Source organism: Eptesicus fuscus, chromosome 6 (genome assembly GCF_027574615.1).
Source record: "Eptesicus fuscus isolate TK198812 chromosome 6, DD_ASM_mEF_20220401, whole genome shotgun sequence".
NCBI lineage: Eukaryota > Metazoa > Chordata > Mammalia > Chiroptera > Vespertilionidae > Eptesicus > Eptesicus fuscus.
Window position 1 is genome coordinate 79,026,811 of NC_072478.1, and position 15,665 is coordinate 79,042,475.

Sequence of the window (15,665 nt, forward strand, 5' to 3'; positions counted from 1 at the left end):
ATACATTTATAAAAACTAAAATTCAACAATATAAACAACCCAATTTTAAAATGGGTAAAGGATCTGAATAGACATTTCTCCAAAGAAAATACACAAGTGGCCAATAAGCATATGGAAAGATGCTCAATATCATTAGTCATTAAGGAAATGCAGATTTCACTTTATACCCACTAGGACAGCTAGAATAAAAAGGACAAATACAGTGGAACCTTGTTTCTTGAACATCTCCCATCTCAAACAATTCACTTCTCAACTGACAACCCTTTCATGCTGATACCTGTATGATCAGTCACGCACCTCTCAGGTGACAAACAGAGAATGCATGAATATGAGTCAGTTTACCACTATTAAAATTTCAGTATATTGTGCTGTGAATATTTTCATATTTTTTGCTTTTGTCGCTGCTTATAATAATTGTTAAATTTTCAATTTTTAAGGTTCATTTCCTTTTTGTTAATTTTCACTTACATTTCACGTTCTTTTTGTTTTTAAAGTGTTTATAGGTTAAACAGTAAATACTGTATATAAGAAAGGTTAAAATAGGTAATCATTGGGGGGTCTGAATGGCTTAATTCAATTTACATTATTTCTAATGGGGAAAACTGATTTGGTTTTTGAATGGCCTCCCGGAATAAATTAAGTTCAAGAAATTAGGTTCCACTGTAATACCAAGTGTTGATGAGCAGATGGAGAAATTGGAACCTTCATACATTGCTGATCAGAACACAAAAATGGTACAGCCAATTTGGAAAACAGTCTGGCAGGTCCTCAAAAAGTTAACACATATGTGACCTAGTGAGTTCACTCCTTAGGCATATATCCAAGAGAAATGAAAACATATGTTCACACAAAAACTTGTACGTAAATGTTCATAGAAGCATTATTTATAATTGCCAAAAAAATGTGAACATCCCAAATATCCAACAACTGATGAAGGGATAAGCAAAATGTGGTATATACATACAATGGAATATTATTCAGCCACAAAAGGAATGATCCCCAGTAGAGGGTGTGCAGAAGGCAGCCATCAATGTTACCGTCTTTCTCCTTTCCTCTCTCTCTAAAAATCAATAAAATCATATTTTTTAAAAAGTTTATTGGCAGCCCTAACTGGTTTGGCTCAGTGAATAGAGCGTCGGCCTGTGAACTGAAGGGTCCCAGATTCGATTCCTTTGGGAAATGTACCTTGGTTGTGGACACATCCCCAGTAGGGAATGTGCAGGAGGCAGCTGATCAATATTTCTCTCTCATCGATGTTTCTAACTCTCTATCCCTCTCCCTTCCTCTCTGTAAAAAAAAAATCAATTAAAAAAAAAGATGATTGGCAGAAAATGGGTATTCTAAGAAGGGAAGCCTCAGCAATACCTGTCCTTCATTTTTATTCGTAATAAACAGGCTACTATTTGTGGGTTCAGGCCTCAATGAGGAGCAAAAAAATCATAGTCATAGTTTCATATGCGGAGGTAGAGGATATGGGCTGACATTCCAGTGGATTTTCATATGACTTCTTAGTTTTCACATTTTCTCCTTGTGACAACCTAGCTGGTTTGGGTTGTTCACATGTAATCTCAGTGATAACTTCTCTTAGTTTGCCAAGATCTTAGTATGAATGTTAAGTGCTGAGTAGCTTGCTTGTAAGTGAAAACTCTGGCTTTTTGGTCTCTATACTGTACTTAGTTTTACCACCTTGGAAATGGAACAAGCGTCATTTTTTGCTGTTTGAAGAGAATATTTCATTATTATGCAACTTTATAATTTCTTTGGCTTGTCCTTAGAGCTTATAATTAAGCTTGAAGCTTTCAGCTAATTTTTTTTTAATTGTGAAACCAATAATTCTAAGGATCTACATAGATAACTTTTAGAAATGGTTTCACATTTGTAAAAACTGTTCTTTCCTAATTTGAGTATTATCTACTTCGGAGTAAATTATATATATTTGTGTTGGGGAAATGATATAACACATCAAAGAATTGAATCTTTTGGCTCTTTTTTACCCTTTGAGGTGAGGAAACATCTGTTTAAAAGTGGAACTTTGAAGCTTGTCAAGAGTTCTGTCTCCTTGACATGAATTTTCATGTTTCAGCCTAAATACTTTTTCATTGAGCATTTTATCAGTGGGCTAGAACATGCTAGTCCTTTTTCTCACTTCAGGCTCAAAAAATTTGATTTAGATTCCTCATCCAGCCCAAGACTCAACATATTGCTTATAAATGAACAGATTATGATGTAGGTACAGTGTGGATATTGCTTCATGGTAATTTTGTTGTTGTTCTTTTCCAGTGTTCCATTGGCAAGCTACAATAATGGGGCCAGTAAGTATTCACATTAATTTCAGAATAAATAGTTTATGTAATTCATTCATTTTAATCCCACTTTTTTTGTTATCAACAGAATGACAGTCCCTATCAGGGTGGAGTATTTTTCTTGACAATTCATTTCCCGACAGATTATCCCTTCAAACCACCTAAGGTAATTGGGATATGTTAATTGCTTTTAATGTGTTTCCTATGATACTAATAAACCAGTTTACAAAAGTGTTTTTCTTTTTTTCTATAGGTTGCATTTACAACAAGAATTTATCATCCAAATATTAACAGTAATGGCAGCATTTGTCTTGATATTCTGCGGTCACAGTGGTCTCCAGCACTAACTATTTCAAAAGGTAATGGAATGGATATTCAATATCAAGATAAAGCAACTGTGTTTTAAAAGTCTTTTTAAGGTTATTTTTAAAAAAGATTACTTATACTTATTGTAACAAGAAGTAGCAATTCCCCTTATTTTTAAATAATAGATCTTGAGACCAGTGGAGAGCGTTGGATTTTCAAGTATATGTATTCTTTGTGTTGTGACTACTCTGTCCATTTTGCTATTCTAAATGCTATAGGTTGGAAAATAAATTATTATTTGAGTATCTTAACAGTCTTTGGTATATAGTTGCCTGTGTGTTTGAAAATGTATAGAGAAAGTTAGTTACTAATTTTGTAATGAAAGATCCAGTAGCTCTTCTAAATAAGACATAATTAATTGCATGAGTAGATGGGGGATTTTTTTTCACATTATAACATCTTATTTTTCAGTTACAGTTTACATTCAGTATTATTTTGTATTAGTTCCAGGTGTGTAGCACAGTGGTTAGGTAATCATATGCTTTACAAAGTGGTCCTCCTGATATTTCAAGTACTCACCTGGCGCACCATACATGATTATTACAATATTATTGACTATATTCCCCATGCTTTACTTTATATTCCTGGAACTGTTTTGTGACTACAAATTTTTAGTTCTTAAGCCTTTTTTACCCAGCCCCGGGATTTTTTTTTTTTTTTATGTCAGTGAGATGATTGGGTAGTTAATAAACTTTATCTGATGTGTTGATTTGAAATTGTGCAACCCTTCAATATCATACTTAAATGAAATCACAAGTGGATTAAAGTTGTCAAAATACAAATATAAGCCATAGGCCATCCTGCCGGGCTTCTTATTCCAGCATTAAGAAGGGTTCAGCAATCTGGAGAAAGGCTGTGTGTAACTGAAGTAAGAGTCCAGAGACAAAAGATAATTTTGAAAGGCATTGAGGTTCAGAGGAGCTTTAGCTAAAGGAACTAAGTTCTCCTTGTCTCAGGATTCCTTGCTTTTTATTAACACAAATTGTCCTAAGGCAAGGTGGAGATACACTTCAAAGGGTAGGGTTTCCGTACAGAAGCATTGTCAGAATGGGGAATAGTCTACGGCTGTTCAGGTGTTTGGCCAACAGGAGGCAATAACATGTAGATTAAGATGCCCTGAGCTGTCTGGCAGCAAACAATCATCCTATTCAGGTTTGGGGGAAATGCCTTCACCCATTCCCAACAGGTGATAACATATATGACTCAGCCGTTGTTGAGTCCCCAAGTTCCATCAACCTTTTGATGAAACTCTTGCAATTATGACATGCTGGAACTGGCTTCCAGCATCATCCTATATAATAAAAGCCTAATATGCTAAGTGTCTGGTCGTCTGGTCATCCATTCAACCAATCAAAGCATAATATGCTAATGATATGCTAAGGCTGCTCAACCGCTCACTATGATGTGCACTGACCACCAGGGGGCAGACAGTTGATCAGTTGACCAGTTGCTATGACGTGCACTGACCACCAGGGGGAAGATGGTCAACCAGTTGACCAGTTGCTATGACGTGCACTGACCACCAGAGGCAGACGCTCCAGCCGGTAGGTTAGCTTGCTGCTGGGGTCCGGCCAATCAGGACTGAGCAAGACAGGCTGGATACGCCCTAGAGCCCTCCCATGGTCCTTCCCCGGCTGGCCAATCTCCTGTGTCCCTCTCTGACCCCAGTCGTGCACCAGTGGGGTCCCAAGGCCTGGCCTGTACCCTATCGCAATCCGGAACCCCTCGGGGGATGTTGGAGAGCCGTTTTCAGCCCGATCCCACAGGCCAGGCTGAGGGACCCTACTGGTGCACGAATTCATGCACCGGGCCTCTAGTAAATAAGATAATGGGCTAATATGTTTATAATACAAATAACATATATAAATCAGTAAGAGAAAAAAAACCTAGATTCCAGTGGATGAGAGGACAGAAAGGAACAAAATAAAGAAATATATAGTTCCCATTATTCACCTTTTTAATTAACAAAGATCTTTCAAAAAGAAAACGAAATGCTGATAAGGTACATTACAATGAGTGTTCATATACTACAGAAGCATAGGTTTGTATATCCCAGGATGTATTAAGAGATGAGAGTTAATAATTAACCCTTTGCACTCGCTTGCTTTTTTCTCGATTCCTTTATTCTACTCGGGATTTAATTTTTTAAATACCCCAGATTTTACAAAGCGTGGCAGTAGAATAAAAAACTGGAGTTTCTTTTCATACAAACTTATTTATTTGGATTTTTTAATATTTCAAATTATTGATACATTCAAAGAGTAATTTGCACTCAACATCTGAGTGCAAAAGGTTAATACCCTTTGACCCAGTAATTCTGGTTTTAGTCACTTGTATTAAGAAAACAACCCCAAATAATAAAAAAGCATTGTGTGCAAGTACATTTGTGGCAGTGCTATTTATTTCTGAAAATTAGGAATTATTTATAGGCCCAACCATAGAGGAAGAAATAAATCAGTTCTAACACGTGCATTTAAAAGAGGATTGATCCTTACAGATATTGTGAAAATGGGGAAATGCTGTGTTTGAAAAAAGCAGAAAAGATAAAATTAATATACACTAACTTAAGTTATATAGAAGAGTATGTTGAATAGGTACAAAGAGCCAAAACCGGTTTGGCTCAGTGGATAGAGCGTCGGCCTGCAGACTGAAAGGTCCCGGGTTCGATTCCGGTCAAGGGCATGTACGTTGGTTGCGGGCACATCCCCAGTAGGGGGTGTGCAGGAGGCAGCTGATCGATGTTTCTCTCTCATCGATGTTTCTAACTCTCTATCCCTCTCCCTTCCTCTCTGTAAAAAATCAATAAAATATATATTTTTGAAAAAATAGTATGTGAATCTACAAGCGACCTCAACCCATTATCACCAGATCTTAGGATATATCCTCTTAAAAAAAAAAAAAATAGGTACAAAGAAACAGTTTGGGTATTTGGGTGCTGAAATTTTATGTATAAAAATATTTTTGTTTTCTATCTTATAGTTTATGATTTCCTTAATGTACACATTTAGACAAGAGGCAGCATAGTTTCATGTTAAAGAACATAGATTTATTCTGGTTCTAACTACCCATATTCAGATATCAGCTTCACCTCTTATTGAATGAGACTTTAGACAAATAAGTTTCTGTTTTCTTTCTTTCATCTAGAGAATAGGGATGATAATTACTATTTCATTGTTATTATGAAGATTGAAAAAGCAAAAATGCACAGTTATCTGATTCCTTATAAGAACTCAAATAACTGGGATAAAGGTACTATTGTATTGTAGAAAGTGTTGTATATTTGTCATGTTATAACTAATATAAGACTTGTATACTCTGACATTAATTTTTTAAAAGGAAACGAACTCTGGGGCATTAAATTAAAATTTTGGGGGGGCGTTCTAGGCAAAATAAAAAACAAAGAACTAGAGGACCACGTTTTTTGTTTTTTGTTTTTTTTTTATACAACATACATAATTTTAATTCTGAAAACAAATATGTAGAAGTATCTGCAATGACTTATTTTTACATATAAATGAAAAAAATATATTTCATATTACTGCCATATTCTGTTAAATAATAAAGGAAATTAATATGTAATTTAAAAACCATTTCTTATGTCAATGTTAGTACATGATTCTGTGCTTTAAACTTTATAGCATGCTGGAAAAGTATAGAATCTCAGAGCTGGTGAAGCATTTAAGTTTCATGTTGTTTTCAAGTCTTTTTTTTTCTTTTTAAATTTCTTTATTGATTAAGGTGTCACATATTTGTCCTCATCCCCCCATTCCCATCCCCCCCCTCCCCACGCATGCCCCAACTCCCTGTTGAACTTAACCGTTGGATAGGCTCATATGCATGCATACAAGTCCTTTGGTTGAACTCTCCCCCTCCCCCCACCCTCCCCTATCCTCCCTCTGAGGCCCGATAGTCCAATCGATGCTAGAGGACCACGTTTTAAAAGATTGTAACATAGTTTATCAGATAAGTAGCCTCTTTTCTTTTTGTAGGTCCCTTGCAAGTCATGGGCTACTTGTGAAAGTGTTCATATACTTTTCTTGTGACTTCCTGGCCTGCTTGCTCTTCCTTCACAAAGTAGCAGTTAGCAGTAGAGAAATAAATCTAGTAAAGTTATGGACCAAGAGAGGTGGAATAGTGTGTGGGGGGGGTAGGGTGGGGGGAGTGGGGAGGTCTATATAGCTGAAAATTGTTACCACAGGTTTGTTTTTTTTTTCCCTCCTCTTCTGTGCCTAGTGTTGATTTTTCTGTTACTCTCAATCATAGGGCTGCTAGTTTTATTTGACTTAATGTTCCTTCTATCTGGGTAGCTATCTTTTAAAATCATTGCAGTGCCATTTTAGTGAATTTGATTATATCAGGGTATCTAGGTTTAATGTTTTAATGATTCCCTTTTGTAAATGGAATGTATGAGCAAGCAATTCTGTGAAAGACCTGAGTCCTGTTGTAAAAATAATTTTTTCCTCCTTTTTCTTTCTTTCTTTCTTTGTTAATCCTCACCATAGGATTTTTTTTTTTTTCATTGATTTTTAGTGGAAGGGAGTGAGGGAGAGGAGGGGAGAATGAGACAGAGAGAGAGACATCAAGACATTGATTGATTGTAAACCAAGTACATGCTCTTGATAGGGAATCAAACCTACAGTCCTTCAGTGCTCAGGCCAAGGCTCTCACCACTGAGAAATACCAGTCAGGCCAATTTTTCCTTTAATATAATCTGCTTTCAAGGGCCATAATTTTGACTCGAATTTCTCTCTACTTTGACTATATCTGTTAGATATCTAAATATATTGAAAACTTAAGTAGATAAATGTGCCATAAAGCCTCTTTGTTATATGTTTTTAGAATTGGAAGTGACTGGGTTATGACACTAATGAAAATGAATATATACAGATGAAGATGTATACATAGGTGAAAAATTAGTTATTTCAGTGAAGAGTCTATACAGGTTGTAGAAATAGGAGTTAGTTTCTTTACAGCGAAAGAAGGTATATAAGGCATTCAGTTTAACAAACTGAATTATAAGGCAAAATCAATTTTCTGCGAATTAAAGGAACTAAGTAGTATACTAAGAATCCTTTTACCAGGTGCAGATAACCACCACTCCAGCTTCCTTTCCTGGAAAGAAAGTAAGACAAGTTATTTCTTTAAAATGTATCTTTTAAAAATAGCCTTATTGAAATATTCGGAATTGTAAATAAAGAAAATTTTTAGCCCTAGCAGGTTTGGCTCAGTGGCTAGAGCGTTGGCCTACGGACTGAAGGGTCCCGGGTTTGATTCTGGTCAAGGGCACATGCCCCAGTTGTGGGCTCAATCCCCAGTGGGGGGTGTGCAGGAGACAGCTGATCAATGATTCTCATCATTGATGTTTCTATCTCTCCCTCTCCCTTCCTCACTGAAATCAATAAAAAATATATTAATAAAAAAAAAAGAAAATTTGTAACTGATACTGTTTTGGTAGTATGTCTTATTTTAGGGGAAGAATCAGTTGTACTCTAATTTTAGGTGAAGAATCAGTTGTACTCTTCTCAGTTTGATAGGCTGGACAAGTTTCTTCTTTTTATAGTCAGTAATTTCATGAACATTCAAAAATCTATAACTCCCTGTTGTCATTTCCAGGAAATACATGAAATCTTTCCTAATTGCTGTTAGGATGTTCTGTGCTTGAAGAGGGCATCAGGTGATACACCTGACAATGGGAAGAGAAGATGTTTTGGGAATGCCATCTGCCAGAATTGTGGGCAACAGGAATGAAGAGTCAGAAAACATCTTTCCTGATGTTTTTTATTTTCCATATATTCTTAAGGCAAGGAAATAGCTTTTTTGTTAAACTGAATGATAAAGGGCATGTAAACTTTTTCTTTACCTCTCAGAAGCCCTTGATCTCTACAAAATAGATTTGATAGGAAAATGAATAAATCCTTTCCTGCTGAATTGATGTTTTGGGAGTAAAGTGAGATCAGAATTATTATCTCTTGCTGTCAAACATTAAAGCTGAGTTCTGTTAGTCTCAGAATAGAAGGATTGGGATTTATTTCAGTATACCAGAAGCCACTGTATTTTATGTAATTAGTGGCCTCGGCTTCCTTTTTACATTCAATAATAAGTACATAAATTAACAACAAATTTAACAGAGGAAATTGTACTATTGAGATTTTCTGCTATATCCCAGGTTGTTACTTAGGAAATGGCTTAGATGAGATTCTAAATCGTCACTGAAAAGAATTTGAGACTTTAGTAGAAGTATATTGTACCCTCTGTAATAAGTATGGCTAGCCCCCTTTGGGGGCAAATACTAGCCTTTATGTTCTTGGACTAAATTGTTTTCAACTGAAAATGAAACAGATCCATTGCATCTGAATGTAATATCTGCTATTGAGAAAGCAGTGATGGTTGGATTTCATGTTGGTTGTTTCTGACTAAGAACATTCATTAGTGTGGTTGTCTTTGGAATTTTGAAAGCCATTTATTCCTGAACATGGGCTTCTAAAAAATTAAAGTTTATGAGCTCTAAAAAGTGTCATTGGTCTGGGATTTGGAAGACCTCGATTCTAATTTCATTATAATTACTAACTAATGGGACATTGGGCAAGTCACTTCACCAACCTGGGCTAACTTCCTTAGGGATTTAAGCATTGAGAAATCTTATAATCTTTGTTGATTACTGTAACTATAAAGTTAGGTAGAGCTTAAAGCTGCTAGGCACTGCAATATAAATAAATTCTTAGAATTTTCTCGTGTGTTGGCACCTCATGTTTCTTTGAATTCTTTGCTTTTATTCTCTACTAATTTATATGTTTTCTTCATTCTAGTACTCTTGTCCATCTGTTCTCTGTTGTGTGATCCTAATCCAGATGATCCTTTAGTGCCTGAGATTGCTCGGATCTACAAAACAGATAGAGAAAAGTAAGTATGGCCACCAGACAGAAAAGTACCTGTGGTAGGGTAGAGATGTTTGGGACTCAAATCTTTCTTAACTAAGGGCTGGGTATAGATCAGATATTTAAAATGAAATCCTAATACACTCACCTGGGGATAGAAAAGAGGAGTATTTGCATTGAGTATCATTATATGTAGATGACACTGATACTTTTTATTGATTTGAGAGAGAGAGAAACATTAATTTGTTGTTTCGCTTATTAATGCATTCATTGGTTGGTTTTTGTATGTGCCCTGACCAGGGATTGAATCCACAACCTTGATGTATCAGGCCGATGCTCTAACCAACTGAGCTTCCCAGCCACAGCTGGTATTATCTCTTAATTATTTCATATGACTCCTACTGTCTAGAACAGTGGTCACCAACCTTTCCTACCTCACAGACCACCAGTGGTCCTCGGACGACCAGTTGGTGACCGCTGCTCCAAAGGTTTCCTTAAAACAGTGGTTGCCAACCTTTCGGACCTCATGAACCACCGTGAGGTCCAAAAGGTTGGCGACTGCTGGTCTAGAGAAACTTTTCTGCATTATATTTTCAACAGTTTTATATCCTCTTGGCTTTTGATATATAACTCATTTTGCATCAAGAGCCCAATTTTCTTAGGTATTTGAAAATTAATGGGGAAAGAAAATTGTTTTTCTACCATTTGGTATAATTTAAAAAAAAGAATAAGTGCCACCAGACATGAAAACCCAAAATTTCCTTCAAAAAAATAAAACTTAATGTAGAATTAACATGTTTTGGAATTGTACTATGAACTATTAAGAATGGTCAGGATATCCAAAGAAATAGTAACTAAAAGTATTCTGATCTTTTTTGGGGGTATATTCATTAAAACAGGAGGAAATAGATGAGGAAAAGTGGATAATTTTCTAAAGTTAAAATGTAAAGAATTATTTAAATTCTACTGGATAAGATAGGCATATAGATACAATTTATGTGTGTGTGTGTGTTTTCTTGATCTTCACCCAGGAATTTGTTTTTTGAATTTTAAAGGAAGGCAGAAAAAGTGGGGGGAGAGAGAAAGAGAAAGAAAAACATAAATTGGCTGCCTCTTGTACCTCCCCCCCCCCCCCACCCCCACCCCCCCCCGCCAGTTGTGGACTGAAACCGCAACCTAGGTATATGCCTGACCAGGAATTGATTCTGCAACCTTTTGGTGTATGAGACAGGACTCCACCCAACCGAGCCACACCAACCAAGGCTAGATAACATATTTTTAAGTGGGGCATTGGGGGATTGTAACAGCAGTTGGTTATTAGTTTAGTTTTGTCTGTATTTAGGTCTGAATAGTCTCTGTAGTCATTTATTTCTGGCTACATTCAGAATAAAATTAGATCATGCTTTTTTCTACTTGTGAATTTATTCAAATGCATTTTATTTTATTGGAGAACCATTTTGTCAAATATCTGGAATTGTGGGCATAAACAAAAAGGCATTTTCTAAGCCATTGTGGTTGTAATGTTCAGAAGAACTTGCCTGCATTCCTTTTTATTTATTTTTTAATCATTTTTAAAATATGTTTTTGTTGCCGAAACCGGTTTGGCTCAGTGGATAGAGCGTCAGCCTGCAGACTCAAGGGTCCCAGGTTCGATTCAGGTCAAGGGCATGTACCTTGGTTGCGGGCACATCCCCAGTAGGGGGTGTGCAAGAGGCAGCTGATCGATGTTTCTCTCTCATCGATGTTTCTAACTCTCTATCCCTCTCTCTTCCTCTCTGTAAAAAAATCAATAAAATATATTTTTAAAAAATATGTTTTTGTTGTTAATCCTCACCTGAGGATATTTTTCCATTGATTTTTAGAGATAGTAGAAGAGAGGGGGAGAGACAGAGAGAGAGAAACATCAATGTGAGAGAGACACATCAGTTGGTTGTTCCCACAAGGGCCCTAACCAGGGTGGGAATCTAGCCTGCAACCAAGGTACATGCCCTTGACTGGGTATTGAAACTGTGACCCTTCAGTCCATGGGGCCAGTGCTCTGTTCACTGAGCCAAACCAGCTAGGGCTAATATGTGTTTATTGATTTCAGAGAGAGGAAGGGAGAGGGAGAGACAGAGAAACATCAATTGCTGCCTCCTGGAGGTCCCTCCTCCCCCCTCCCCTCCTTCACTACTGGGGATGGATCCTGCAACACAGACATGTGCCCTGACTGGGAATTGATCTGTGATCTCCTGGTTCATGGGTTGACACTCAATCACTGGGCAACACTGGATAGGCCTGCATCCCTTTTTAAATCAAAGAATTGTAGAACCTTTTGGCCTCCTTATTTTTACTACTAGAATGTTCTGGAGCAATAGACCTATTCATTTTAGAAACCAAATTGTTAAAATACATTCTGCCAGAACTAGTGATTTTATTGAGACAGAGGAAATTATTATATCAATTTAATCACTATAAGTATATGATTTTAAGAACCATATAATGTAGAAGTATATAGTTTGAAGAACTCCAAGTAAATGAACAAGGGTTGAAGATCTTTTCTAGAAATAAGTCAATCAAGTGTAGAATAAGGGTATGCCAGCAAATGCTAAAATTGAATCAGAGCCCTCTATTACAGAGGCCGCCAACCTTTTGGACCTCATGGACCACCAGTGGTCTGCGGACCACCGGTTGGCAACTGCTGCTCTATTAGTAGCATGGAAATCAAACCTGAGACCCTGTGGTGCTCAGGTCAGCACTTTAACCACTGAGCACACCTGCCAGGGCACTACATGGGTTTTTATTATTATTTTTTTAATAAAAATATATTTTATTGATTTTTTACAGAGAGGAAGAGAGAGGGATAGAGAGTTAGAAACATCGATGAGAGAGAAACATCGATCAGCTGCCTCCTGCACACCTCCCACCGGGGATGTGCCCGCAACCAAGGTACATGCCCCTGACCGGAATCAAACCTGGGACCCTTGAGTCCGCAGGCCTACGCTCCATCCACTGAGCCAAACCGGTTTCGGCCACTACATGGGTTTTTAATAAAGAACACTAGAGAGGATAAAAACGTTACTAGATGGGATAATGAATATGCCTTCTGACTGACTTCTCACCTGTATTAAGCTAAGCTTCTCTTTGTGTGTACAGGTACAACAGAATAGCTCGGGAATGGACTCAGAAGTATGCGATGTAATTAAAGAAATTATTGGATAACCTCTACAAATAAAGATAGGGGAACTCTCAAAGAGAAAGTCCTTTTGATTTCCATTTGACTGCTTTCTATGAGCCCACGCCTCATCTTCCCCTGTGCACATGTTTACCTGATACAGCAGTGCTGCGTGTTGTACATACTTCGAACAACAAATAGAAATACTGTACTTCTGTACCAACATTGCCTCCTAGCAGAGAAGTGTGTATGTGACAAGCCAGTTCTTCAGACATAACCTAGGTGTGAGACTAAAAGCTTTCCTATTGACTTAAATTTGGATAACTGCAAGTTGAGGGGTGGTGGGTATGTTGTGTGCTTGGATGGGAAGGAAAAGCCCACTGACCTGTAGGAGATGTTTTTTAAGTGGAATCCTTTTAAACTCAAAACAGATATGAAAAGCAAGGCGAAGAACATGAAGCTGTTTCTGTATTCGTTTTATGCTGAAGGACCTACGTCTTAGGTGAAAGTTATGACCAACCAGATTAAAATCTACCCACATCCTGTATTTTAAGGTCTAAGTTTAACTGGATTGGAGCTATTAGTATATAAAGTGTGATGGGCTTTGTTCCCACCTCTTACATTTCCCCACCCTTTAATCCTCGTCCTTTCAGCCCCTCTTTCTCTCTTCCATATTCTTTGGTTTGTATGTGGTTTCTCAGTTAATACATAGCTAATAGCTCTTATTTTTCTTATGTTTTTAACTGCTTAGGTCTTTCTGGATGTAAGGGTGAAAATTCATTTGATGGAAATACTTGTGTATATTTAAAGACCCAGTTGCTCCTCTGGAGCTTGTACGTTCAAGAATGATTAATCTGTGTAATAAACTGATTACTACAGTCATTACATATAATTTTGTGTGAATAGGCTTTTTGATTTTAAGAACTTTATCTAGCTGAAATTAGTAGTGGATTTTCCCCTTATTCTTTAAATGTCCACTGCTTTTGGTTTTCATTTATACTGGTTGCATTTCAAAATCATGAAACAATTCCAGTTTACATAGTAAAAAGGATATCTTGAAAGTAATTTCACTGAACAAGATAAGGGCATAAGCTTAAAAGCTTTTCCATGAAATTTATATGTATAGTATTCCAGGAACATGACTGTTAAACTAAATAAGAAATTTGCTTTATTAATGAAACCAAGTGCATTTCACCAAAACCTTGTGACATTCCCTTGGTACATAGGACATAAAACAAAGGCATTGCTAGTTGGTAAGTTAAGCTTCTGTGATTGTAAAAGAGCAACATTGACCAAACCTGGGAAACATGAGCACAATCTTGTATTGGAGAGTCTTCATAATTACTTTGCACTAACATTGCAGGATGTTCATTCAATTTTAAATTGTACTGTATGTGGCTTTTTTGAAGTCTTCCCTTGACTCTAGTAAAATGTAGTTTGAAACTTGTAAACAACTGTGTTTGCCAGAAACATCATTCGTGTGAACTAGGCAAGTTACCTTTTCCCCACCTTCTAATCTAATTGTAAACCTGGCCAGCCTGAAGGCCATGGCTGGTGCTCACTAGCCACTAGGTTCTTTAAAATGCATCTTTACACTCTTGCACAAAAATTGAGGAATAAATGTCCACTGCTTTTGGTTTTAAACTTGTTCAACTTGTCTTATCTTCTGTGTCACTACTCTCCCATCTCAGAACTAAAGTGTGACAGAACCTGAAAACTATTAAAGTGTTGCATTTTAGCTGCTGGCTACTTATTAATATTTCTGGCATTCTTGATCTTGCAAAGAAGGTTTGACTGTTAACAGTTGTGGGGAAAGGAGTTAAAATTGAGCTCTAATTTAAAATTATCTTGTATTCTCATTATCGTGGGCAGGTGGGAATTCATCAATTTTTGACTTGCTATTAACTATACTGTTGACTATGGGACAGTTGCACACATCCTTAAAGCTGATTCTTTGTTATCGTAGAGAGCTGCCAGTTCATTACTATTTATTAGGTCAAAATGTAAATATTTTTACAAAAGGTTCCATAAGTATTTTTTTAAGTGCTAAGTAAGACATCCTGGTGTGCAAGTTTCTAATGAAAGGGTTTACATAGTCATAAACATTAGACCCTTGAATGCAGTTTGGTTTTGCTCATTTGAGTATGGAGCATATTTGGTCTAGTCCATATATATATATATATATGCCTTGGTCAGAATAAAGGCTCAGTCAGGGAGGCCACCTTCCCCACTCACCAAATAAATAAAAATAAATAAATAAATAAATAAATAAATAAATGTATGTGTCACTCAGGATGGTTCTCACATTGCTTTTTACAGGAGTGTCTCAGCTTTATCACATGTGAAAGTTTGTTTGCAGTAACCCTGATTATCTTAGCGAAGCAGTGGTTATAAGGGAATGTCAATTGTATGGTTTCCTTTTGCTTTGCTTCTTAATTACATGGAGTGCTGGGTCAAGTTATAGTTGGAGTAGTTTCTTTTAGTGAAACTACATGATTTCAGATACTTACATGCTCTGTTATTGGCCAGTGGTCAAAGTTAGCGTTGTCCTGCTGGTTTCTATACTTTGGGTAGTACAGAGACTTGGAAGAAAGGCTGTTGGGGTAGGGAGTGGCAGGGAGGTCTGTGGGAGTTCTGTAGAGAGAAGGTTATGGTGGTGGTCAGAGAGAGGGATTCATTTTCTCTGCCCTGATCTCGCAATAGAGGCAATCATTGTACTTCCTACTGCTCCAGTATTACGCTTTTTGAGTCATTCTTTGCCTCAACAAATTATTTTGAGCCCTAGGTAGATTGTCATGAGAGATGAATTATTTCTACATTACAGCTGTAAACTGTTCCTTATTTGCAATTAAGGTGAAACTGTGGGTTTTGTTTCAGTCTGCTCTACGGTACCCCTTAACACCTGGTGGCTAGATTTTAATAGAACTTTCTTCAGTTCTTGGGTCTTCTGAATTATGAGCATATATT

The 15,665-nt window shown here is 36.9% G+C and overlaps 1 protein-coding gene across 3 annotated transcripts in view; it reads left to right on the forward strand.

Moving 5' to 3' along the window:
- The window catches only part of UBE2D2 (ubiquitin conjugating enzyme E2 D2), a 48,563-nt gene extending 34,127 nt beyond the window's left edge, over window positions 1-14,436 (forward strand). For all 3 annotated transcript variants that reach the window (XM_008141580.3, XM_054717928.1, XM_054717929.1), the window contains 5 exons: window positions 2,281-2,312; window positions 2,392-2,469; window positions 2,557-2,662; window positions 9,476-9,569; window positions 12,680-14,436. In XM_008141580.3, the coding sequence (XP_008139802.1) occupies window positions 2,281-2,312; window positions 2,392-2,469; window positions 2,557-2,662; window positions 9,476-9,569; window positions 12,680-12,725 (356 nt within the window). In that variant the 3' untranslated portion in view covers window positions 12,726-14,436. The remainder of the gene's footprint in view (window positions 1-2,280; window positions 2,313-2,391; window positions 2,470-2,556; window positions 2,663-9,475; window positions 9,570-12,679) is intronic.
- Window positions 14,437-15,665: the final 1,229 nt, after the last annotated feature.